Genomic DNA, 25,804 nt, shown 5'->3' with positions numbered 1-25,804 from the left:
GGTTAAAATGGTCACGATGATACACAAACTAGCAAAGACTAACATTACAGTAAAAAGACTAAATATACACAACAGCTCTTTAGTGACAATCCTAACTTATTTACTTTTTCATACTTGCTGAGTTATGCAAGACTGCCCAAATACCTTAGTATGACCAGAAAGACTGGGCAGTGGGCTTATTATCCAGAATGTCCTTGGGATAAGCAAAACATGCAGATGTTGCTCCCCCTTTCAGTATCAGTGAATTAAAGTCTGTGTCTGGGTGCTGTGTTTGCCTGGTAAGAATAGCAAGGCAACAGCTACTGGGTGGGGCTGCTTTGCATACTTGTGCTGTGTGTGATCACTTAGTAACCTTCTACAGGTCTGGCTGCTTAGTAAACTGTTGCTGGGCAAGGTGAACTGCCACTACTACATTATATGGTGATCAAATGTAAAAGCCATTAGTGAATGTAATGGCAGAACACAAGCAGCATACACGTTTTTTTCCATTAGAAACAAAATAAGTCTCCATAATGCTATGATTTAGTAATTCAATATCCGCTTTAAAAAGATTTTGGGGTTCGTGACCAAGAAGGTGGTGCTGAGTGGCACACCGCCATTGCTTCCATAGGCACAACTGCTTCTGAAGACGTGTAGACATCCCAGACTGACGTAACGGACCGATGCACATCGCTGGAAGCAGTGGGTTGATACTTTTAAAGATCTTGAAAATTGCTGGATATGAGAGAACTTATAGCTCAGCGGACTTAGTGGAGAAGTCCACGGCTTCAACCTGGAAGCCTTTGTGACTTGCATGCACTCATCCTTATCGGACAGCGACCATCCCCAGATCCTAATCGGCAGGATCCACTGGGCAGGACCCAAATACAATCCCAACAACAGAGATCTAGAGATGAGTTGATCAAGTTCCACTACATCTCAGAGAAAGAGGAAATTGTTGTAAACTATATACTTGTTAACTCTATGAAATACTCTATCTCCATGTTCTTCCCTCCCTGTATTCTGGAATTGTATTACGACTGTAGACTCGAAGTTCTGCCAGGGCAGTTGGTCGACTGGTCAGCAGGCGCTGGGACCTTCACTGCTGCGCTCGTAAATAAACCACCTTATCTACCTTAAATGGTGTGTGAGTCTATCTACAACAATTTGGGGACTTGTACCTGCTGACTCAACTTGCTGTCCGACACCGAAGACATGGTGGAGAAGTTCCCGGTCGGAGCAATGCGCAGTGGGACCCAGCAATAACGAACCCAGTGGTGCTGCAGTAATCTCCTACCGTGAGATTCCGGTCATCGGAGACCTCAACGCCGGATTCCGGAGCTGTTTCAGGACAGTTTGCCAATTTTACCCGATTTACCATTAAGTAGCAGCGTATCCTAGCAACAGCCTTGAATCCTCTCTCCCGTGTACTCGAGCCCAATACGTGACTGTAACCTGTGCCTGACGCATCCAAACGTCAAGATCCTTTACAGACGTCCGGCCATTGTTTATGACGTCAGCACGCTCGCAAATCAAGACGTGCGTCTCAAGCCTCGTTTGTGCTGAGCGGCCATCTTAAAAAAATACAAACTAAAATTACCGATCTCCCTAAATCCTTAACGAAGACCAGATCAGTCAGTACTTCACTCAGCGAAAAGAAAAGATAAACAAAGGTATTTATCTTTACTCTTTACATCGATTAACCTATTTACATAATGGCAACAGCACAAAATATAAATATCACATCGCCTCCACCCTTTTTAAATGAACCAGGAAACCCTCCTGTACCATGGGAGGATTGGTTCATTATATTTGATAACTATTTAGAGGCAATTGATGGGCAAGAATTCTCTTCAAAGAGGAAAAAGGCAATTCTATTGAGTACACTTGGGAAGGAGGGGCAGAGGATTTTTAGATTTTTGCCAATCGCATTACAGGCGAATGGTGAAGCAATTCCTGATATGTATAAAGAGGCAATTTCCAGATTGGAAGTTAAATTTGCAAAAGAAGAAAACCTTGTGATGCATCGGTACAAGTTTTACACCCAAAAACAGAGATCGGAAGAGGGTATTGATGACTTTGTTACCCGTCTCAGAGAATTGTCAATAAAGTGCAAGTTTGGGACTATGGCAGAAGAACTTATTCGTGACCAGCTAATAGTGCAGTGTAGCAGTCGCAAAATACAAGAGAGACTTTGGGCAGCCAAAAATCCGACTCTCAAAGTTGCAATTGAACTAGCACAAGTCATTGAAGAATCAGAGAAGTGCATCAGGGTTATTGAGAACTCCAAAAAAAACCAATTAGATCAGGAAGTATCTATAGTTTCAGACAGAGATGGAGAATATGACTCCCAATCTGGCGTAGATGACTCAGTTGCTGTCATCAGGAATAAATGGAAAACTCTTCCTAAGAAAGCCATTTCTCAAAGCAAATTTTTCAATAGATGTGGCAGCAATTCACATTCCTCAGAAGCCAGATATTGTTTTGCTGCAAACAAAGAATGTTTAAAATGTGGAAAAGTAGGACATTTCTCGAAAATGTGCAAAACTAAGAATAAGCAGAAAGTTGCTGTCGTGGAAGATTCCTCATGTGACTATGGAGGAGACAAACTATTAGTAATAAGTGACTCAGATGTAGCCAATGTCAATGATCAAAGAATGAATAGACCTAAAGCCATGTTCACAATAGATGAACGCGAAGTTTCGCTGATGGTTGACACTGGATCCCGACACACTATCATCCCTCAGTCAACATTTAAGGAACTTTGGCTTGACAAACCTTTACTCAAGAGTGACATATCTCCCAAAGGATTTCAAGGAGAAACTATAAATATGATAGGTTACTTTGAAACTAACATTGTGTTCAAGAAAAGGTCCATAATGGGGAAGGTATATGTGTCATTTGATGGACCGCCCATTTTAGGATGGATTCATCAATATGATCTCTATATAATCATAAATCCGAGAGCTCCTGACCAAGTCATGGTTTTAGAGGATGACTCGATAGATATGATTTTGAGTGAGTTTGTGTCAGTTTTCAGGAATGAATTGGGCGAGTTGAAAGGCTATTCACATTTGATAAAGATGAAGGAAGGGTGCATACCCATCCAGCACAAACTCAGGAGAGTTCCTCTCGCCATTAGAGATGATGTGAGAGTGATAATAGAAGAGATGTTACAGAGTGGGGTCATCGAACCAGTAGAAGTGTCACCGTGGGTTTCGCCAGTAGTGATTTCAAAAAAATCGGATGGCAAGCTACGCTTCTGCATTGACCTCAGGTCTGTGAATAAGTGTGTGGTTGCAGACATTTTTCCCCTCCCAAACATTAACGAATTAGTATCTACGCTACAGGGCGCCAAATATTTTTCAAAACTTGACCTTAAAAGCGCCTACCACCAGGTTAAACTACATGACACTTGCAAGCATATCACCTCATTCATCACCACAGAAGGTGTTTTTCAGTTCACTCGTTTACCGTTTGGTTTAATTTCAGCGGCAAGTGTTTTCCAGCGTTTGGTACATGAATTGTTTAAGGGCCTTACAAAAGTAATATACTTCCAAGATGATATTCTTGTGTTTGGCAGTTCAGCGGAGGAACACAATAAATTACTCAGGCAGGTGCTACATAGGATTGGCGATGCGGGACTTACATTACGTAAAGAAAAGTGTGTTTTTCTTGTCCAACAGATTGAGTACCTAGGACATGAGATCTCTGTGGATGGTATTAGACCCAAGAAAGATTTACTACTAGCAATAAGGTCAGCTCCTCGCCCAACTGATAAAGATCAGTTGAGGTCCTTCATGGGCCTTATAGAATATTATTCTAAATTTGTCAACAATTTCTCAGAAAAGACTATTGAGTTGAGAAGTTTACTCAAGAAAGGTTGCAAATTTATTTGGGGTACAGAACAAGAATCTGCTTTCGAGATGATCAAAGAGCAAATTTGTAAAGCAGGTGTTTTAGCTCCCTTTGACACTAGACTTCCAACTATTCTCATGGTAGATGCAAGTGCATTTGGATTGGGTGCCATCCTTATCCAGAAACATGGTTCCTTGGAACGGCCAGTTGCCTTTGCTTCTAAGACATTGTCTGATGCTGAGAGGAATTACAGTATAATAGAGAAAGAGGCCTTGGCTGTCGTGTGGGGCGCACACTATTTTCAGACGTATCTTTGGGGTATCAGCTTTGTCATCAAAACTGATCACAAGCCTTTACTTAGAATTCTCGCTCCTGGTGGAGCTGTCAGAGGTTCTCCTAGATTGGCCAGGTTAGCCTCCAAATTACAAGATTTCCATTTCCAAGTAGAACATATTCTAGGTTGGAGAAATCTCCAGGCAGATTGTTTTTCTAGATTGCCTTTGGTTACTACGGATTTTGATCTCCAAATTGACCTGTTAGATGAGAGTGTTGCATGGGTGCAGGACGTCACCTCTTTTGGGGTGGGTTCCTTCTCACATCAGGATTGGATAGATGCCATGAAGAGTGATGAGGTTCTTAAGGAGGTGATCAAGTTACTCAAGGATGGTCCTAGGAGAGAGAGTTGTGTGCAAATCCCTGTTCGTCCTTACATTAAGATATTAGACGAATTATCTATATGTGGGGAAGACATAGTCTTACGAAATGACAAATTTGTTCCGCCAAGTAGCCTCAGACGCAAACTTTTTGAAATAGCACATGAGGGACATCTTGGGCAGACATTGACTCAACAGAGACTCAAACAAAATTTTTGGTGGCCCGGAATGGATGCACAAATTACAGTGTGGGTTGAACAGTGTGGGCTGTGCAAAGAAGGAGAAAAGCGTCTGAAAATAGCTGTTGGCTCTAGCATGGGCGAGATAGCTTGTCCTGAAGTACCATGGCATACTATATGCATGGACTTCATTGGGCCCATGTCTGAGCTTGACCTACATCAACGGTTTGCTATAGTATGTGTTGATGCATTTTCTAAATGGGTAGTTGTCAACTTTGTCAGAGACATCACTACTGAGACCACCATTTTATTCCTCAAATCTGTTTCATTCTGAGGGTTTTCCTAGTATCATTGTCACTGACAACGGGACCCAGTTGGTCTCACAGAAAATGAAGTCTTTTCTTTCCCATTCTGGTGTGTCCCACCATCGTACTTCACTATACAATCCTCAAGGAAACGGATTGTGTGAGAGGATCAATAGACTAGTGAAGGGAACAATTCAACTGGCTGTCTCTGGTGGGTGCAGTGTGTCTGATATTGTTCAAGAGATGGTATATGCTCATCGTACGACAGTACATGGGAGTTCCATGAAATCTCCTTTTGAAATTTTACGTGGAAGACCACCGAGCACAAAACTTGTTCCATCTTGGTTCAAACAACTATTGTTGAATCATGGGTCTGTTGATTCTAAGCATGTTATGTCATCTCCAAATGAGAGTTGTACCGTTTCCAAAGGGGATATGGTCAAAGTTAAACCAGGGAGGTGTGCCAAAGGTTTGTCAAAATTTCGAGGGCCTTTTACTGTTAAAAAAGTTTTTCCCAATTATGTACTCCTAGAAAATGGGGAAAAATGGAATTTGAGACGAGTTGCTGTTTACCAAAAATGTGGACGAAGTCCTTCTGTTTCTGTTGTTCCAATTTCTCATAATCCTAGTTCTGTTTTTACTAAGGAAGGGGGTAGTAGTGGTTACATGTTCTTATCCCAAGAATGTGCTTCTTCCTCCCCTTCGAACAGGTTTTGCTTCGGAGGTGGTGATGCATCAGACTCTGGTTCTTCTACTGTCTCATCCACCACCATCGATCATTCTCCCTCCCTCCCACCTCCCCTTTCCACTTCCAGGATTCCAAGGTACCGCAAACCACCCAATTATCTAAATGATTACCTTTGCAATTGATATCTTTTCTTTTCTGTTGTTTGATTTATAAGGAAAGGAGATGTGTTGTAAACTATATACTTGTTAACTCTATGAAATACTCTATCTCCATGTTCTTCCCTCCCTGTATTCTGGAATTGTATTACGACTGTAGACTCGAAGTTCTGCCAGGGCAGTTGGTCGACTGGTCAGCAGGCGCTGGGACCTTCACTGCTGCGCTCGTAAATAAACCACCTTATCTACCTTAAATGGTGTGTGAGTCTATCTACAACAGAAATCCTACACCATACATAGAAAGCAGGAGAGTGGAGCGTTCAAGAGGGGGGACGGGGGTGTTCAGAGTCACACTCATGGATGTGCGAAAGCGGCAGCCCTGATGAGGCTCCCTTTGGATAGTTTATCAGAAAACTTGCAATCTGGGAGCACTGAACAGAGTATGCCCCACTAGAAAGCATACCAGCCTGAGTGACTATATGCTGAAATCCTGTACTTAAAGCCACCCAAGAGGTCGCCCCTCGAAAAGGTAAGTGTCAGCCCAGGAGATTAAGATCAGATCTGACACCTGCTCTTCCAGGGGCTTCCACCCGGGTGGCAGGGAACAGGGCCACTGCCCCCGGGGACACTGGCGCTCGCCCACCTGTGGATTCGAGTGCCACTACACTGGAGCAAGGAACCACCCAAGAGGCCAACCTATGTGAGACAACTGTTGGCCCAGGGGATCAAGAACGGCTCAGTCGGAGCTGCCAACCGGAGACTTAGGACTCCACATTAAACGCTCTGTATACCCCATGTCCTGTCACTCCTAAGCACTGAATAAAGAGTAGGGAGTGACCATCTACGTGAGGCGCAGTCTACACCATGTGATCTCACACTTCAAAACCGACACAGATGGTAGGTACATAACACAGGTGGGAAGGGCTGAAAGGGACACCTGTCACACTTGCAACAGTATATGTACTCAACCAGGCCCCAGGATGCTTTTTTTCTAGATTTCCTAGAGGGCCTAAGAGAGGTGGCCTGGGTAGACATTCTGCTCACATGGAATTTCAGTATGGTATGGTATTCCCGCAGCAATAGGGAGGGAGGCGATGGTACACATACAGGGAACTTTTCAAAAATACTTTAAAAAAAAACCACAAAAAAACTATGGGTGACTTGGGCCTCAGAGAAGCACGAAGGTAAACACACAAAACGACACTTTATACACACATGTCCAAGGAATACTGTCCCGTAGTGATTATATAGTATTGAGTAACCCACTGATATGGCTGCTCCGAATGGCAGAGATAGGACCCATTGCCGTCTCTGATCTCAACCCCATACTGATAGGATTGGCCCTGGGACAGTGAAAAACGCCCCGCACCGAAAGACTCTACCATGCTTTGCTGAGGGACCCAACCATTCAGCAGGACTTTGGCAGTCATATCGATGAATACATCAAGTTTAATGAGGGGGAAGAGGTTGAGATCCTGAGAGTCTGGGACACATTTAAGGCAATCATTAGGAGCCTGTTTATAGCAGCAGAACGCACCACACTCTTCAAAATGGAGGTCTAGCAGTTGGAGGCTGAGATCCAGAAACTACAAGCCAAAAGCTTTCGACACCCATATCGCCACACATGAGCCTACTACAGCCCGAGGCCAACTCCGCATGAACTATACAATTAAAGTGGAACTCTCGCATCTCAATAAGCATTTGTATATTTTTGGTGAGAAAGTAGAAACCAAACTAGCATGTGCTTTGAGAGGTAAGAGGGGGAAAAGGAATTTATTAAAAAAGATGACTGGTCTCATAGATGAGGTGGGGAAGGTTCAGGAGTTTAGTCATTTTCAATGAGCATGCAGAGACTTTTTTTAGAACGGGTATAACTTCCAAGACTCTCAGAAACCCAGTGGGACTCTCTAGAGAACCCGGTCACCGTGAGGAGGTACCACTAGACATTATAACTTTAAACGCTAATAAAACTCTGGGAGCAGACCGTCTTTCAGCCTGCAAAGACCAATCCATATCTCCATTGTATCGCTTGATAACCCTACTTAACACAGACGCAACGTTCTTTACAAAGATCCTGGTCATATGCCTCAGCCTTATCCCCTGGCTGCAGACCAATAAATTAGGTTGGCTATATACGAATGTCTCCCTCAAAAATATTCCTGTGAACCTTCTGTCATTGGACACCAAGAAGGCCTTTTGCAGAGTAGATTGGGCTTTCTTGAGTTTAAACCTTTAAAAGAAAGGTCTAGGTCAAAATGTTATGATTGTTGCAAGTTACACAAGCCTCATCGCAAAAGTGACTGTGAATGGACATCTATCTACACCCTTCCTGTTCTCCAGAGGCACAAGACAGGGCTGTACTCTATGGCTCTTACTAATTACCATGCTCATAGAACCCTTAGTCCGTCTGATCTGGTAAACCCAGGGAAGTAACAGGAATAAAGTTCGGGCCGCAGGGATTCAAAGTTTTGCTTTAAACCAATAAGGTCCTTTTAACATTACCCAGTCTACATCTGGAGTTCTAAATATTCCTTCCACTTCCCCAAGAGATCCGCCAGAGGGGACATAGTGTCAGCCTATAGTGCTGACAGTAAAGACATGCGACTGTGGCCATTTGCAGAGCAGAGTATGTGGCATCGTTCATGGACAGGTGGTTCGGCCGCTCCGGTCTTCATATGATCTCTACTCATAGCTACCACTGCTAGGTGCAATAAGAATTGTCCCCCAGTAGGTCGAACTTCACAGTTAGATATTCTCACAGGAGTAATCAGTCTCTGAAGAGATCTACTTTAGTCACTCCGCATGCAGCCCATTCAGCCAGCCCACACAAGACATCGCCCAGAGTCACCAGGTCCAGCCACTGCAATGGCAGGCCTGGTGAGTAAGGCACGTGGGTACGGGTTCGCTGCATGCAGCGCTGCCAACAGTGCCTACCAACCAGCAACTCCTGGGATGCATCTCAAACGCGCTGATGGGGAGGTCAAGAGGAACTGAAACAGAGCACGAGAGTCTGGGATCGAGGAGTGTGCTTCGCAATCTGGGTTGAATCAGGAGAAATTCACTAACTGAACCACACCAGCTGCGCTGCCAGGCAGAAAGCTTCTAAGTCAGGTGCTGCTAACCTCCCTCCATAACTGGATGCTATAATTTGGATATTACGATTCGTCTTTTGCCCTTTCCCTATACTAGCACAATCATCAGTGTCTTGAGGTCTTGAAAAGCCGGCAGGGGACAACTAGTGGCAACGCCTAACAAAAGTAAAGTAGTAGGGAGGGTGCCACAATTTTAGCCACAGCAATTCTACTTGCAACAGACAGCGGAGTGCCCTGATAACTGCACCAAGATTCCCATCCAGAAGGTATCAAGGGTCATGGTAAATCTTGACACCTAAATAGTTCAGGCAGGTCCCTTCCCACATCAAGCCATGCAAATCTAGGGGAGGAGGTGCATTGCAACAGAATAAAAATAAGTGGGCTTTCTGCCAGTTCATGCACAAGCCTGATACCCTGCTAAAGCACTCCAAAAGGGCTATCACTCCAGGCAAATTCGTGTCAGCATCCCAGAGGAACAATGAAATGAAGAAATGAAGAAAGTTCTTAATAAAGCGCACTGTGACTAAGCGGCTTCCTGGCGCTAAAAGTAAAGAGCTAAAGAGTAGGTATTGCCGAAGGAGATCAGCTAGAGTACGCTATGAAAAACAAATGAGTCTTGAGAGCTTTGCGGAATTGGGAGTAGACTGGTATAGATCTGATCGACAGAGGGAGGGTGTTCCAGAAACAGGGAGCTAGTACAGAGAATCTAGTGCCTCCAGTTTTAGATCTACGGAACCGTGGAACAGTGAGGAGAGATTGATTGGAGGAACGAAGGGCACGTTTAGGAGTGTAGGGGATAATACGAGAATTGATGAATGACATGTTGTTGCATACACGGCTGAGAAATGAGGAGTACTTCGCATCTCTACTCCTCAATAACATTTTCCAAATTGATAAAGGCTGGAAATTTACTCCTGACAAGGGCAAAATTAAAACTTCTTCCAGGGTTGAGAAAAAAAGGGGTTGGGTGAAAACTGAACTTGAAAACACTTAGCAGATTTTCAAATGGGCAAATCTACCCATGCTTATTTACTCATGCTAAAACGCAGTTCGCCAATATTTTTTAGGAATACTATTTCCTAGCTAAATTCTGTTAATTGTTATAAAGTCATGAAAGCTAGTCTGCACTAATGCTAGGACATTTACCATTGAGTGTACTTTTGTGATTATCTTTTAAGAATTGGGCCTCTAATTAGGTATGGTGTTAACCAAGACCTTTCATTTTTTATTAAAATTCTATCTATCTATATATCGGCTGTCTTCACTGAGTGACAGGATTCTGTTCTTTCACAAAGTGCATATTGGCACACAAAGTAGTTTTGTTCAGTGCAAGGGACTACTACTGTGGCAATGTGTGCTTTTTAAGACCAAAATATATTTTAGCTTTTTTACCAATATTTGCTATAACGGTGAGGGCCCAGTACCTCCCAAAACAATAACGTTTTGCAAATACCATGACAAGTCAAGAAACGCATTAACAAAACTTAAACGCTGACCAACATTGGCAGACTATTGGATTTGCGAATGCTTGTTTAGCTTCAGGTTTCCCATAATCTTGTTTAAACTGGTTACACTGAGTTTTGATTATGGATATTTTTGGAAATACTACCAGGCACCAACACATTTTACTAAATGATGGTTCAAAGAAATGGTACCCAACATTTCACAGCAGTTTAGCAAAACTTTTTTTCCTAATTGCATTTTTCCGTGAACATTTTATTTTGAAAGCAAAGAATCATCAATCTTGCTTTAAAGCTTCAGTAAATATTTGCATCTAACTAGAGAGCATTCTGGGATTATTATACATAGCCTCATACTGTTAAACTTTGCAAACATGTGCACACATTTTTATACTGGAACCACTGTCATTAGTACCGTCCGAGCTACCAGCACTTCTTTAGAGCGCTCACCTTAATAATAAAGGCTTTGCATTAATGAAGCATAAACACAAGTTCAAACAGCATTAATATATGGACACAAATATTACATAACTCCAGACAATGCCCTTCACTGAATCATAATGTGGTACTGTGAACCGGCAGTCAAAGGGTTTGCGCTGCTTGTGGTTGGGCCTACTTGTCCCAAGGACAAAAACATGAAAACTGGTTGTCCTAGACCCCAAACAATATGTCCTGGGTGTCAGGCTATAAGAATTCCACACCCCTGACGGAGGCATCAGCCAGGAGTGATAAAAGCCTATGGATGTTGGGTGCTGTATCGTGCCCATGTATAACACCTGCCTGGTCGATATGGATCAGTTTGGGCATTTGAAATAAAAGGCGAGTAGCAAATATCCGACTAAGTATTTTATCGTCCAAATTGTGCATGGACAACGGGAGGTCAGCCCTAACATGTGGGGGCGGTTTCAGTAACTGAATCACCAGTGCTTCACATGTGGACACCAGTAAGTGGCCCAAAGCCTGAGCAGCAGCATAGAGATCGACCAGTCTAGGCACCAGTTTCTCCCTATAGGTGGTATAAAATTTCACAGGGAGGCCATCTGCCCCAGGTATCCAGCCTTGTGCCATGGTCTTAATGGAAGGCCTAATCTCCAGGATTGTAATGGCACCACTCAGCTCATCTGCCTCTTCTCTCGTGAGGACCGGAAGGGTCACCGGGGTCAAGAACTCATCGGAAATCAGAGGCCTCAATCCAGGCGATGGGGCATAAAGTGACGCATAATACTACATAAAGCGGGTGTTAATGCCATCCGACTATATAAGTGATCAACTATTTCCAATTCCACCTTCAGGATCAATAAGCCCCTAGAAGTAGGATTAGTGAGCCATACCAGCAATGTTACTGCCTTATCGAGTTCCATGTGGACGCAGCCTTATTGCACTCTGTGTGGGCGTGGATCATGTATTACTGATAGGCAAAGCAGCGGAGCATTCCAACTCAGGCTGGTAAGAGCTCCCTCACCTCTTAACAACTGCTTTCGCGCTGGGTTCCCCAGTCTGGATTTATCAAGGTCCCACAAAACACGCTCTCGATCTTCAACTTCCCCCACCAGTGTACATCACATCCGCACAACCTCAGCGATGCAGCGCCCGCTAATAACTTTGAAAGCATCCCATTCAAACAAGGGTCAGGGGGCAGTAGCTACATTATCTACAAAGTAGTCCCGGTTTTGATTAAGAGCAACAGTGTTCTTTCCTTAGGGCCCCAGTTACCAGTAGGAACTTGAAATGGGCCTCATTTAGATGCCGCTTTCAGGCCATTCCTTCAGACAATTTGATGCCTGAATATTCAAAACTACTCACTCTCTCTAGGGGGATGTTCTTCAGGGTTAAGCACCCCTCAAAGGATTTGTGAGGGTTCAGCATCATCAATTTTGTCTTGGTGGTGTTTATTTCAAGGCCTCTCTTGTTGCAGAAGATCTTGAATCGATGTAGTAAGGTTTGAAGCCCTATTGGTGTTTTGGAGACAAGGAGGGTATTGTATGCGAACAGCAAGGTTGCGATTTTTGGTTTCTCTAGAGAAGGCACAGCCGCAGGGATTGCTGCTAGGAATTCAGCCACTTGGTTGATGTACAGACAGAACAGTGTTGGGGCCAAGACACAGGCCTGGCGGACCCCACGCATAATTTTAACCAGGTCGATTACTTGGCCCTGGCCGCCCCATCTTATCCTAGCAAAGTTCTCTGCGTGGAGGTTTATGAGCAGGGACAAGATTTCCATGGGCATCCCCACCTCATTAAGGACCTGCAAGAGCTTTCCCCTGGACACAAAGTCAAACGCAGACTTCAGGTCTATAAATGTTATGTATAAGCTCCCTTTACCCAGTGTTACCCCTTTCCAATAGACCAGGAGAAAGCTAAAGACTTGATCGATTGTTCCCGTTTTCTGGTGAAACCCTGCTTGTAGTGGGGAAAAGATGTGATTGTCTGCCATCCAGTCTTGGATCTTCACCAAGAGAACAGAAAACCTTTTGGATGCAATTGGTCAAAATAATGGGCCGATACTTGGCCGGATTGCTCCAGTCGCCCTTCTTAAAAATGGGGATCTCTTCGGCTCCCTTCCAGGATGCGGAATAGATCTCCCACCCCATGCAATGTCAATGGCAAGTGCCATTACATATAGAGCCCAGTTGTCCCCGTCAGAGCTAAGAGATCTCCTGGGATCCCATCCCGGCCTGGTGCCTTGGCAGGAACAATGGCCTCTACAGAGGCCAAGATTTCCTCCTTAGAGAATGAGAGGCTTCGTATGGGTTGGGGTAAGTCAAGAGAAGATAGGCCTGAGGCACATCTAGTAGTGTTCTTATATAGGGCATAAAGTGCCCATACCATATATTGGCCACAATATTATTGGCTAGGGAAGGTGAATTTTCAAAATTTCCATTCGCCGCAAGGGCCCAGAAATTCCTAGTGTCTGGTTGGGAACAAGCCTCTCTCAGTTCAGTCCACCTCTTCTCGTCCCAATCTTGCTTGGCCCTGCTTGAGATGATTTGTTGTTTTTTTTTTGTTGTTTTTTTTTCTTTTTGTCCTCATATTTGCCACCAGATAGAATGACTCCAAATGGAAACTCTCAACTCTGCCAACACAAAAAAACACCTTACTGTGCGCCCTGGAATAATTGGTTATATGTGTGGCTTTCGAGAAGTCTCCCAGAGGTGGGTTTTCTACTAGTCCAACTCCCCTGTTCGATGTTCCTGTACCTTGTCCTGGGGAGGACCAGACCACAAACCCCCTGGCTTAATCATTGGACGTTTAGTGTCTAACTGTCCGACCATTTAAGCAACGGTGCCCAAATCTTTTCCGCCTCCTCTCCACCACATTTGAGGTCTGTTTTACTAATAGCCATAATGTTCTTTAAGCATTCTGCAAACCTAGGAGGGGTTGGGGATTTCCATTCTTTGCATACCTCTCTTCTAGCGATGACAATCACATAAAATATTAAATGGGTAATATTATCTGTCAAATCATATTCTTCCAACAAACCCATCAAAATCAACCTAGGGCTACCTGTGATTGTTCTATATTTAAATGAGGACTTTTTTCTTTTTTTCCACCCTCCCCCCCCCACATCACCCTCCCCAAGGAACCCCCCCTTCAATTTGGGCGTTTGTACTGCCCTTGTGGAGCTCTCCACCTATCGAGCCCTCTCTACAGCTCTAGTCCCTTATCCCGTGACAGCACCTAGTGATAGCAACACAAGTTAATTAATCAATACCTACATGCAATTTTAATGCTTCCCTAAGCTCAGACCTTTACCTCATCTCCCTCCTTTTTGCGTAAAATTAATCATACCTAATGTGCAAATCCCAAAAACTATGTGATAGTGTTTTTTTTTTTTTTTTCCCCCAACAATTCGTTTGGCTTGGTACATCATGATATATCATTTAATTAATTAATATCTTAATAGTTATCTTACGCCTCAGAATTATATCATGCCTTTCAGACACCATCTATATACAGGAATATATACAAGTATAAGTATTTTTTATTATTCCAAAGAAAGGCTAGATATTTAGTTATTTTAGAATTTAGGACAGGAAGTCATCCACCTAACCTTGCCTACTCCCTCATCCTCTTTAACAGATCATCTACCTCTTCCGGCTGATTACAAGTATATGTTTTATTGTTCCACATAACCTTAAGCAGGGCTGGGAATTTCATCTGCACTTTAGCTCCAAAAGATCTCAACTCTGGCATTCTTGACCCCAATTCCCATTGCCTCTGAGCCGTTCTGCCTCCTATGTCAGACCTAATTTGGTATGGGTTGCCTCTATAGTGAAGAGAGGCACTAGCTAAAGCTTTACTCAATATCAGCTCTTTAACAGAAAAAGTCTGAAAGTAAACCAGTATTTTCAAAGGCCCCTTACGGTCTTGGTGTATCCTGAAGGGGTCCCTATGCACTCTCTGTATCTCAGCTTCGAGATCTATGTCTGTATGGTCTTTTAATACCCCCTCTCTAAGGAGTCTGCAGACAAAGGCTTTTATATCCCCTACCTCCTCTCCTTCAGGTATTTTTAGAATACGGAGGTTGTTCCGTCTTGAGTACGTCTCCAGTCTCTCCATGTCCATCGTCAGCGCCTTATTCTGTTTCCTTAAGGCACCTAGTTCCTCACTGGTTTCTGTTGTAATCGCTGACAAGGTAGAGACCTCTTTCTCCAAGGTAACTGTTCGTGCTTCTATTCCATCCATTCTAGTTTCTAGTAAGTCAAACCTATCGTGTAGTCTTTTTTGGTTAGACTCGGAGATTTCGAACTTCTCCAATAGATCGCTTCTCAGGGAATTAAGCAGAAGCCCAATCTTTTCTATCTCCTGTGGGGGAGTAGGAAACATGTCTTTATCTTCCTCTGTTCCCTTATCTTTTCCTTTTTCTTTTCCTTTTTCTTTTTCTGGTATGCCCAGATCTATAGAAGCGACATCTGAGGCCGATGCACTTGTGTGAGTTCCCACCGACTCACTATGACTCAAGAGTTCATGATGGAGTGAGGGGTTACCCGCGGTAATATCGGTACCGCCACAGCTTAATAGAGTGTCGCTGCCTGTATTTGCTGGACTCTCTGAGTCTACTAAAACCTCCTCGGTTCTAATCTCAGTCAATGGAGAATACCTATTAGAGAGAACCAAACCAGGTGCGGGGGTAAGCACTGACTCCTGCGTGGACTGCTGGACCTCTTCTACACCCACCCCCTCTTTTGCGGAATTCATATTCTCCAGCACCTTAAAGTAACTTTTGAGGGAGGGGGTGCTTTTTAGCGTTGGAATCTGCTGAAGAGGCTTGCTGATAATAGATTTCTTGGAACTAGGATTCCTCTTGCTTTTATGTGGAATAAGAGGTGAGGGTCTCACCCTCTCTCCAAGTTCAGTTGAATTTAAGACCCCCCTCTGCTTAAGCTCTTGTTTGGACCTCAGCTGGTACCTGTTTTTGACTACCTCTCCTCGGTTTTTAACCAACTTGCTATTAACCTGGTCCTTCCCCTCGTGCTCTGGTTTTGCTAAACTAGCATCTGTTAGTGTAAAGGCTCCAGTGCCAGCCTTGGTCTCTTGGCACCCTTCCCTCTGACGAAATATGGTAGGTGCTATTGCTGTTGCCTCTGGTGGGGTTGCCTCCATACGGACTTTGCCTCTATCAAGGGTGATAAATATGGCAGGAAAGGGGTATCCCACTCAGACAAATGCCCCCAAAACACTGGACCTCTATATTGCTGTAATAAGAAAACGCTTCTTATGTACTGGCATCTGCCCCACTTCCAAGTTCCCCCCTTTCGTATTTCACCACTTATCTTTACTCCTTTACTCGTGACAGGCTTCTCCGTTGTATCTCCAAAGTCTATTCTTGCCGCTTTCAGTGCCTTGCTTTTCGGGTCCCGCGTACTTCCTCCTTCAACGTCCTTCCAGCTGACGTTCGCTGTAACCATTTCCCAGCCCCGTGGTCCTAGCGCTGACCTCTGCGTTTTCCTGTTTCTCCTACACCGCCTCGCTACCTTCACCGCTTCAGCTCTCCTCAGGACAACAAAGAGAAAAAAGCCGCTCACTCTCGAGGCATAGGGGAGCTCACGAGCCTCCGGCCATCAAATTCTTACCGCTTAGCTCTGTCGGGTCTACTCTGTTCATTTGCTCGGGTGGAGAGCTCCGCGACAGCCGCTAGCCTGCCGCCACCATGTTCCTTGACTCCGCCCTCTCTGCGTTCTCAGGGGAACCCGCTTGAGATGATTTGTAAAGTTTCCTTAGCTCGTGTGTTAGGGGTATATCCTTAGTTCTGATGGCCATGGCCAATCGTCTCCTGAGGGACCTACATTCCAGTGTGAACCACAAATTTGCCCTTTTTGCATCTTTCTGCTTTGGGCTAGGGTTATGACGATGAGCAGTAAAGTTTCGAGCTGGTTGAGTGAAGAACTTTGCATGCAAAACTCTGGTGTTTGCAGCTGAGCTCGGCTTATCAGATGGAAATTGAATCACAGCCAAGGCAGGTGGAAATTGAATCGCAGCAGCCAAGTATGCCTCAAGTTCCCTTTTTTATGGTGTTCAGTTTGGATTCATCACTCATAACCGCTGTCTATTTAAGTTGACGCTTGTCACTCAATGGTACCACCTCCTTAGTGAGCAAATGATTCTTGCCTGTGTTGCTGTATTCACCCCTGGTTGATGTCACCAGTTAATGCAATGCTAATGAAGGTTAGCAAGCCTCCTGACGGGCGGCTCTGCTTTGGGGCTACTGCCTGCTTATGGAGAGTCACCAACCCAGGCACAAATACAGGTGCTAAGCTCCAGGTTTCCTGGAATATACAAATTTCATGAGAGTTGGTGAACTCAACCCAATGTGGTAGGCATACTTTGCTTTGTATTCCAGCCACGTTTCATGAAGTTTTGAGCTGGTGCGAAACTGTAGACAGTGTTTGGTCAGGGTTAGGAGGATTATAGGGCTTGGCTTTCCAGGCCGTTGAATCACAGCAAACATATGTGACAATATCTACAACATTATTGGCAACTCCCTCAGCTGGGGACCTCTGTGGGGTGTAATTACTGGATTCTAGGCCAGTCTGGAGTTTGAGATCTGATAGACTCCCCTCGTGTGACAGAGAGGCTGTATAAGGAATGAGATCAGAGATGCTAGGTACAGCAAGTTTAGGTGAGGGCCCTAGTTGCAGTCAATCATTTTGAGCCAGGGGCGAAGACCAAGATGGCCTTATCAGCATTATGTTGGGCGTAGACTGGGTGGTGTTTTTAATCATCTGGATTTTAAATTGAATATTCGATGTGGATGGAAGACATGTCCTGGCTACTAGAGCAATTAAACTATGCACTAGGCTTTCGTTGACTAATGTGAGTTCTATTGCGTCTGTGGGACTGTTCCTCAGGACAAAGTCTAGCTCTGAAAATGTCGTCCCTTATCACGGACCTACACCCCTTTACATGCCTAATCCAGGGTATGAACGTATTTCTAATGGACTCTTCGTTCTCGTGATTGGCAAATTTGCCGCTTTTAGGTACATTTGTCATATAAATAACATGGCTGTGTCGACTAGATGAGTGTGAAAGAACTCATAGCTGGTTAGCTAACTCGTCACCTCTTCCTCTATGGGGGAGTGTACGCTGTATGGAAGCCCTTCTGTGTCATACATGTCCCCCAATGGTCCCCCCCACCCGGTGTTTCACCCACTGTGGTGATATGTTGTGACAGCCAGTGTCGTGTTGAGCTGGGTTACATATTGGGAATGTGGGGGGAACAAGTGAAGCAGTATATGCGAGTTGCTAGGGTGGTGTCAAATTAGCATCTGACCTTGAGTTTTCTGCTGCAGGCAATCAGTCTGGGTTGCCCTGTCCTTCTAATCTTTCCAGCAGATTGCGAATAAGCCCAAAGTCCCTACAACTTTTTTCAATGTAGAGATTTCCCTGCAGAGGTCAATTTTGGGTGGTGAGGGTTCACAGTGCCCCGTCCAACCACCCCTGGCCCGAGAAGTATTGTCTATCATACCGACCACTGCATCTTCCCCAACCACCTGGTCCCCTAAGGTAGGAGTAGTATCCAATAGTTCTTGTGTGTCTGCAAGGGGTTCGAATCTATTACTGCATGGGAAATCAACTATGATCGCAGGTAGGGTGCGGTTGTTGCAGTCAGTGCTAGTCATGTTCGTGGGTGGCACATCTGTGGCTTCAAGGGGTTAAATCCAGGTGGATAGCTTCCAGAACATGTTCGCAATGTGCCTAGTTTCGTAGCGCTAGTGTGTGCACATAAGGTGTTAGGCTTTGGATCACTAGCGATGGCGGTTGGTACCAGGAGCTCCACACACTTAGACGGCAAATTGTCAATTCGCTCCAGCATGCCAGCACCTGCCACGCTCTTCTTCATCCTTTTCTTGTGGACACCTACCAACCCTCCCTCGGTTACTTTCCTCTTTTCCATGTTACCCCAATGTACAAAGGAGAAGGGGCGGAAGGCGGTGGAGAAGTCCCGTATTGCCTTAAGTTGAATAAAGAAAAAAAATGGTGCACAGTACCTTTTGGATGTTGGGAGACAGTGGTCCTCTGGGGAGAGATCTCAAGGGGCTGGCCCAGCCCGGTCTAAGACTGGCCTGTCTTGGCCCGGGCACGCCGTGTGTGTCCCATGCTGCGTACGCCTCTTTGCTTTTTGAAGCCTTTGCTGGAGCTCCTGTGCCGTGTCATATCCCCCAGGTGCAGGGGAAAATCAGGCTGATTCGATGGAGGCTCCTGCGCTGTGGAACGCCTCTTTGCTTTTTGAAGCCTTTGCTGGCGCTCCTGCGCCGCGTCACACCCCCCAGGTGCAGGGGGAAATCAGGCCGGTTCGATGGAGGCATCCATATTCTAAAATCCAGATACCTGGGAAGGGCAAGAGTCAGCTGCCTCTTTCTTCTTGAAGTATTAACCCATAACAGCAAATATTTAGATGGGGCTTAAGTGTCCAATGTCAAGGCAGAGACACCACCAGAGCTGCTGGAAGGTTTCACCTCCCGCTTCACAGCACTGTCAGGATCTGGCCCCAGCAGCTCAACCCGCTGTGCAAAGAATATCATCCCCCCGCCTCAGAACACTTTCGGGGTGAAAGCAGGGGCAACACAGCCACGAGTCTTCAGCAGTGCCACGAGGTGGGCCTCTAGAACACAAGCCTGCAAAGGGCAACTAGCCTCCTGCTACCGAAGCACCCCGGGGCATCAGGCAAAGATCGTCCTTACTTCTCACAAATACACAAATAGGGTCAGTCCTCTGGCAAAATAATGCATCACCAGAGGCTTTTGTGGCATGCGGGCCCCAAGCCAGTCACGGAGAAGGATGGGGGGCCTCAAGATTTCCAGCTGTGTTGCGCTAGTCCAGGTTCATTCAGGCGCAAGGGCTCAAGGGGCAGTTTCAGGCAGAACAGCAGGCCCAGTGTTCAATGAACCCTAGGCCTTCTGGGCACACTCCACCAGGCCTCCAGGCAACCACCCAGTACAAAGTAGTAGAGAGCAGAGGCCCAGTCCATCCGTTTTCTCAGAACCCCAATATGTTGAGGACTCCTCAGGTAGGTGGAGCCAGCAATCCTAGCTGCTCATCTTTAATCACGGTGTACTACAGAGGTAGCTCGCAGTTCCGTCTGCAACTGGATCTTCACAAGCCTTGCGGTGTACCGTTATAAGTCCCCACCAGAAAGGGTTCCTGGTATCGTATAGCATGGGGGCAGATGGGAGTCAAGATGCTCTTGGATGGTGGAGTCCAGTCAGGAGTGTCTCGGATCTACGTCCTACTCCATCTGCGCTTGGCCACACCCTCCCTTAAATGGAAACCACTTTTTGAGAAACTTAGGGGTGGTTCTGCTATCTCAGACCTCACATCGGAATGGAGGGCCCTGAACCTTTTTCACCAATAAGGCATTTCGAGTTCATAACCAGACAAGTAGCACAGTTGTCGTAGGCATGCATGGAAGCCGAGATACAAAGCCTTAGGACATGCTGCACAGACTGTAATCCTTTGTCTGAGGGGGGACACTATGAAGAGGTTGTAGTCTCTGTAAATTGGGGTTCGCAGAGGTTGGAGGGAAGTATTTAGAGGACTATATGGTTAACAGTTATGTACGTTCACGAAGTCTCTGCTGTGGTAATGTTAAAGTGCTCTCTGTAATCGCCATTTGCATATTGCCTATGTTAAATATCATCCTCAGTTGAAGGATGAGTGATGACTTTCCTCCGCTTTCTCTATAAATACTAAGAGATTACTAACAAAAAAACATATTTCCAAAATTCAGCCAGCTTTTCCAATTATCCGTTTTTAATTTCTGAAAATCCACCCATTTTTGTCTCAAATACACACTTAATTTGGGTATAAATATTTTCATTCAACCAAGCAAAAGCTTCTAAATTATCTAGACGGACTGCACATAGGAGAGCTACCAATAGCTCACAAGCTACTCATTGGAGAAGCCTGAGCTAGGCAAACTTAGAGACCATATATGTAATACTGCAGCATTTCTATAGCGCTTACTACCCCTTATGTGGAGAGAGAAGCAATTACTCATGGTGATAGCGAGTGGAGAAGAACTTACTCACACGGATAGCACGCTACGGTGTGAAATGTGTGTGCGTGGAAGAGTATTGTTTTTGTTTTAAGATTAAGTGGTGCTTGCATGTCATACATTTTGACCATCAAGATATGGTTATTGTGTTATGGGACGCAGCACCAGTTGGTGTGATGAGTGAGTGTATGTGAGATAGATTTGCAAATTATAATTGGAGTATTGACCAAACATATAGGCAGCGATAGAGCACCCCACCTACCCCTAAGGGCAGTGGGAAACTGTGTGAGCGTGTGTGAGCGTGTGTGTAAACGTGTGTATTGTGTGAGCGAGCATGTGTGCGTTGATTCTGTGTTAGCGAGCGTGTATGTGGTGTGTGAGAGAGCATGTGCGTGTTTTTTTTAAGTAATAAGAGAGGCCCAGTAATCCATATGGCAAAATATTCAAGGCAGAGATGGTGCTGAATGAATAAGAGATGCCACAAGGGGAAGAAAGGTGATTGGCAATATAGGTAATATACATTAATCTTTTTTTTTTGGTGGTCTCACTTTTTAATCGAAAGGGTACTGCCTACTGATAAACAAATGCACACCATGAATATTGAAGGAAGAGCAGTAAAGGCCTGGCAGCTTCAGTAGGAATCATACAAACATTATAAGGTCCAGATTCGACATACTCGCTGTGGCAACTACTTGGCTTATGTTCGTTAGTCTACAGTATCAAAGCGAACAGATTAATGGTGGCATTCATCTTTCTTACCTCTCTCGCTAGCATCATCGACTAAAATAACTTCTTCAAGAAGGTGTCGCGGTGAGCGATTTATAACGCTGTGCACAGTGCGCAGAAGAGTCGTCCAGGCTTCGTTGTGAAAGACTATCACAACACTAGTTGTGAGAAGGTGATCGTCATACACTTTTGTTTTACACCTAAAGAAAGAAAAACAGTAATGTTTTTTATTCACATTGCTACATATTTTAGAGTACAAACTCAAAATCAACCACCTAGATAATACATAGGAAGACCGTCTCGAACTGTTTTACACAGTATTAAAAAGTAGTAATGTTATGTTACCAACATTAGTACAGCGCCATCGTCCTTTAGTACAAAAGAGCAAAATGGTGCCTTAATATTCACTTAGTGAAAATATCTTTAAGAGTAAGTTGCATTTTTAGAAGATTAAAACATCCACTGTATGAGAAACAAGGAAGCTGAGTGTATCTAACTGTCTAAAACACAATGATTAATTGCTATTAACCTGATGTAATCAGCTTAAGACACTCAAGAACGCACAGAGAAATGCATATTGGGGACAGCCTATCACCCTGTGATCTTATACATCATACAGTTTAAATACCATAAGGCATTTACTTTAAATGCAAAAAGTGCTGACTGTGAAGTGCAAAAAGGTGATGCAAGAAGAAGTACATCTTATGCATCCGGCGCAGCGAGAAAGCCCAGGTTTTATCAAGTCGAATATCATAAAACAAAGTGGCCCCACGGGATACAGTTGAGCAGGGTGCAAGACTTTACACAAACGTGTCTACTCACACCAATTTTGTGTATTGCGCCATCAGCACCATTTCGAATTTAATGTACACCATATGACGCTAACGAGTCACAAGGTACAAGTTCGACGAAACAAAACAAATCGTTAAGGTTGCGGTAAATAGCATTGTGTGGTAGCCTGTGTGACCTGGCAGGATCTCTAGCACTCTAGGAGTGCAAACTTGGACCTTTACATGGTCTGTTTTCAGCTATTATTACAAACAGGTATTGTGGTATGTACCAGAGAACATTTTATAATCGACACTAGAATACTAAAATGTATGGCACATACATGGGATTCTACAGGGCTGGATAAAAATGCATTCTCTATTTTCGTTATAATCGTCAACTTGACGATTATTGAGAAATGAGTCAGAACTCAACTGTATAACTTATTACAGTCGAGTTCTGAGGACACAATGCCTGCTGCAAGATCCAGTTGCTGAGGGGAAAGGCAGGTCAGCTCACAGTGCATCATTTGAAAAGGGGGGGCCCTCGGCCCCCCCGCACGCATGGCGGCGCGGCGACCGTCGCCCCCCCTTTCCCCATGGTTGTCTCTCGACGGTGGGGGCGGGCCCTGGGGGGCGCGACCCACCGCCGATTGGCCGGCGGCCCCCCTGACCCGGATGCAAAGTAGAAGGTCCGGGTCAGGGGGGGGCGGGCTACAGGAGGGGCGGGCCGGGGGGGGCGTGCCCCCCCCGCCTGGCCCCTCGGGAATAAAGAGGTGGGGAGCGCCCAGGAGACCCCCTTGTCCCTGGACGCTCCCTCACTGAACGGTGTGCCCCGCGCTCGGGGCTTCTTTGTTTCCCCACCCACCATCCCTTGGAACAAAAGTCTTGTGGCATTCATATGTCTGGTTGAATGGTAAGTTTTGAAGGTACTGTCCACATGTCTCACATGGTAGTAGAACTGGAACTGTTGGTATATCTTGTTGATGCTTTTATTTAGGAATTTTTCCCCCTTTTTAGCAAACTGTGTTTGAAGTGTATTTTCTTTGATGCCAAGTGTCTTTAGGCCTTTTTTCCCTTTGTAGCTGTACGTTGATACTGCCATTTATTAGCCAGTGTAGCTGTCCTTTAGAGTTTTTCCCATAGGTCGTCGTATTTATTAGGTATGGGGCATGCGGTAAGGTCATTATCGGTGAGCACATATTTGAGGTCTGAGGGGGCGGGCATCATCCTATGGAGGTTCCCGCCCAGGGGGAGGGGCCTGCGGGCCACTCCTAGAACTCCAGGGGCAAGGTAATTCATGCTGCAAAGGAGCGCGGGTAGGAGTAGTTCACGCTTTCCTTAGGCTGGTAGCCACCCCGCGCGCGTATACTCATGACGTCACCGGCTGGCGCAGAGTAAGGGCCCTCCTTCAGTGGGTAAATGGAGTTCAGGGCGTAGACCGGGCAATTCCCGGGGTAACACTGCGCATGCGCACGTCTCAGGGGGAGGCGCAGCTTGTAGGACCTGACACCGGTAGTGACCCTGCCATATGGCCAGAAATGTACAAAAATCAAGATGAGGATGTTTTAGACTCGGTTAGGAAACAACATGTATTAGAGTTTTGTTAAGGTCAGGCTCTCAAACTTGTTGATAATAATTTTGTAATTAATGTCCTGCTGATTTTTGTATAAATTGTTGATTATGCAATTAAAACCTTTTTTAATTTCATACTTTAATAAATACGGCCGGGCGACTAGCGCCCGCCTTCCAAAAAGTAAAGATGTCTCGTGTCCACGTTCCTGGGTGTTGGGTGCCGGTTTGGGGGGGAGGCGGCAGCTAGTCGCTGACCATGTAAGCAGCTGTTTCGAAACGTTGCTTCGTCTGGTCTGTTTCTAACTCTACAGTGCTAAGCAGACAGTAGATCTTTATGCCAACATCTTTATTTTTGTTTGTACTCCTTTGGAAATTATAGAAAAATTAGAATCTTTATGCATGATGCTGCACTTATTTTTTATTTTTAAATTACTTCTATTCAACTGCTTCTAATATCTTTTTTCAACAAGTTTTTTCGATGAGTTTGATTTTGCACTACGGATTACATTTTTTGTTTTATTTTTCATGTTGGCAAACATGCTCTCACTTTTTTATGAAAGAGATACACACGAAGGATTTAAGTGGTTTGTGGGAAAGATGAGGGTGTGACCATCTATTATAAGGGATGAATTACCCCCTGCAATACATTATAAGGATACTGCAAGTCACCTCGGAGTTCCATAAGTTCATAAAGGAACTCTGCCTACTCCTCTGTGACTTGTAATATCCTTACAATGTATGGCAGGGGTACTTTAACCCATATATTAATACACTGAAGCCTATGATCCCTGTATAAAAGCTGGTCTCCAATTCCCTTAATAGAGTCTAGTTGTGACCTCTCTAGTCACCTGTATAACAAAATGTCACACATGCTCAACTTTACATCATAATGCCAGCAATAAAGTTACGTCACCAAGTAGGTAGGTCACCAAGCTGAAATACAACTGCAGTTCAAACATAAATGGGTACTGGCTTTCCATTCATCTAATCTATTATAAAAAATAATTTGTACACAGGTCATTTTAGCAAAGTCAGAATCGCAGCATGTTCCTAAACAATCTAAGATAAAGCAGTTTTAACCAATTAACTGCTGGGCCTTCTCCGCCCCAGTTCTGAGTTAGTAAGATCTGGCCCTTTTTGCAGGGATATTCCCAAACGTTTTGCCTTCCTCCGCCTATTTATCTGACCTCTTTTTGTTGGCTTTAGGGCTCTGGGCACTTAACCACTGCTAATCAGTACTTGAGTGCATGCGCTCGCTCCTCTAAACATGGTGTGATTGGTATACACCCGTCTGGCATATTTGATTTATTTGTAATTCCCTTATAAAGTGACATTCGATATACCCAGGGCTTGTAAATTAAATGCCACTAGCGGGCCTGAAGAACTGCTTGTGCCACCCCCAGTAGTAGTTTTTAAACTTGCCTCAGGTCTGCCACTGCAGGGCCTGTGTGCGCAGTTCACTGCTGCCTTAACTTGGCATTTAAAACTACTTGCCAAGCCTTAAAGTCCCCTTTTATTACACATAGGTCACCCCTGAGGTAGGCCCTAGGTAGCCCTATGGCCAAAGTGGCGTGTAAATAAAAATAGGACATATGCCTTTATCTGTGAGGCCTACTCCTCTCATAAGCTAGCACTGGAAATTCCCTTATATACTTTTAAGTGATCAGAAAGGAGTGGCATTGCCATGTTTGGTATGTTTGTAATAGTGGTGATAAATCCTACTTACTGGTGTAGTTGGTTTTTATATTACTATTTTTGAAATGCCACTTTTAGAACGTGGGCATTTCTATATGCTTATGACTTTGTGCTGTGCAGCCGCACTCCAATACAAGTCTGAGCTTAGTGGCAGCAACACTTGGTGCATACTTTACAG

General features: G+C 44.8%; 1 protein-coding gene across 1 annotated transcript in view; it reads right to left on the bottom strand.

Annotated features, from left to right (window-relative positions):
• The window catches only part of GALNT1 (polypeptide N-acetylgalactosaminyltransferase 1), a 664,945-nt gene that overhangs the window by 342,617 nt on the left and 296,524 nt on the right, over window positions 1-25,804 (bottom strand). Inside the window, exon 4 of the mRNA XM_078687736.1 lies at window positions 21,623-21,789. Within this exon, the coding sequence (XP_078543862.1) occupies window positions 21,623-21,789 (167 nt within the window). The remainder of the gene's footprint in view (window positions 1-21,622; window positions 21,790-25,804) is intronic.

This window comes from Lissotriton helveticus, chromosome 4_1, assembly GCF_964261635.1.
Source record: "Lissotriton helveticus chromosome 4_1, aLisHel1.1, whole genome shotgun sequence".
NCBI lineage: Eukaryota > Metazoa > Chordata > Amphibia > Caudata > Salamandridae > Lissotriton > Lissotriton helveticus.
This window is presented reverse-complemented; position numbering and strand designations above follow the sequence as displayed.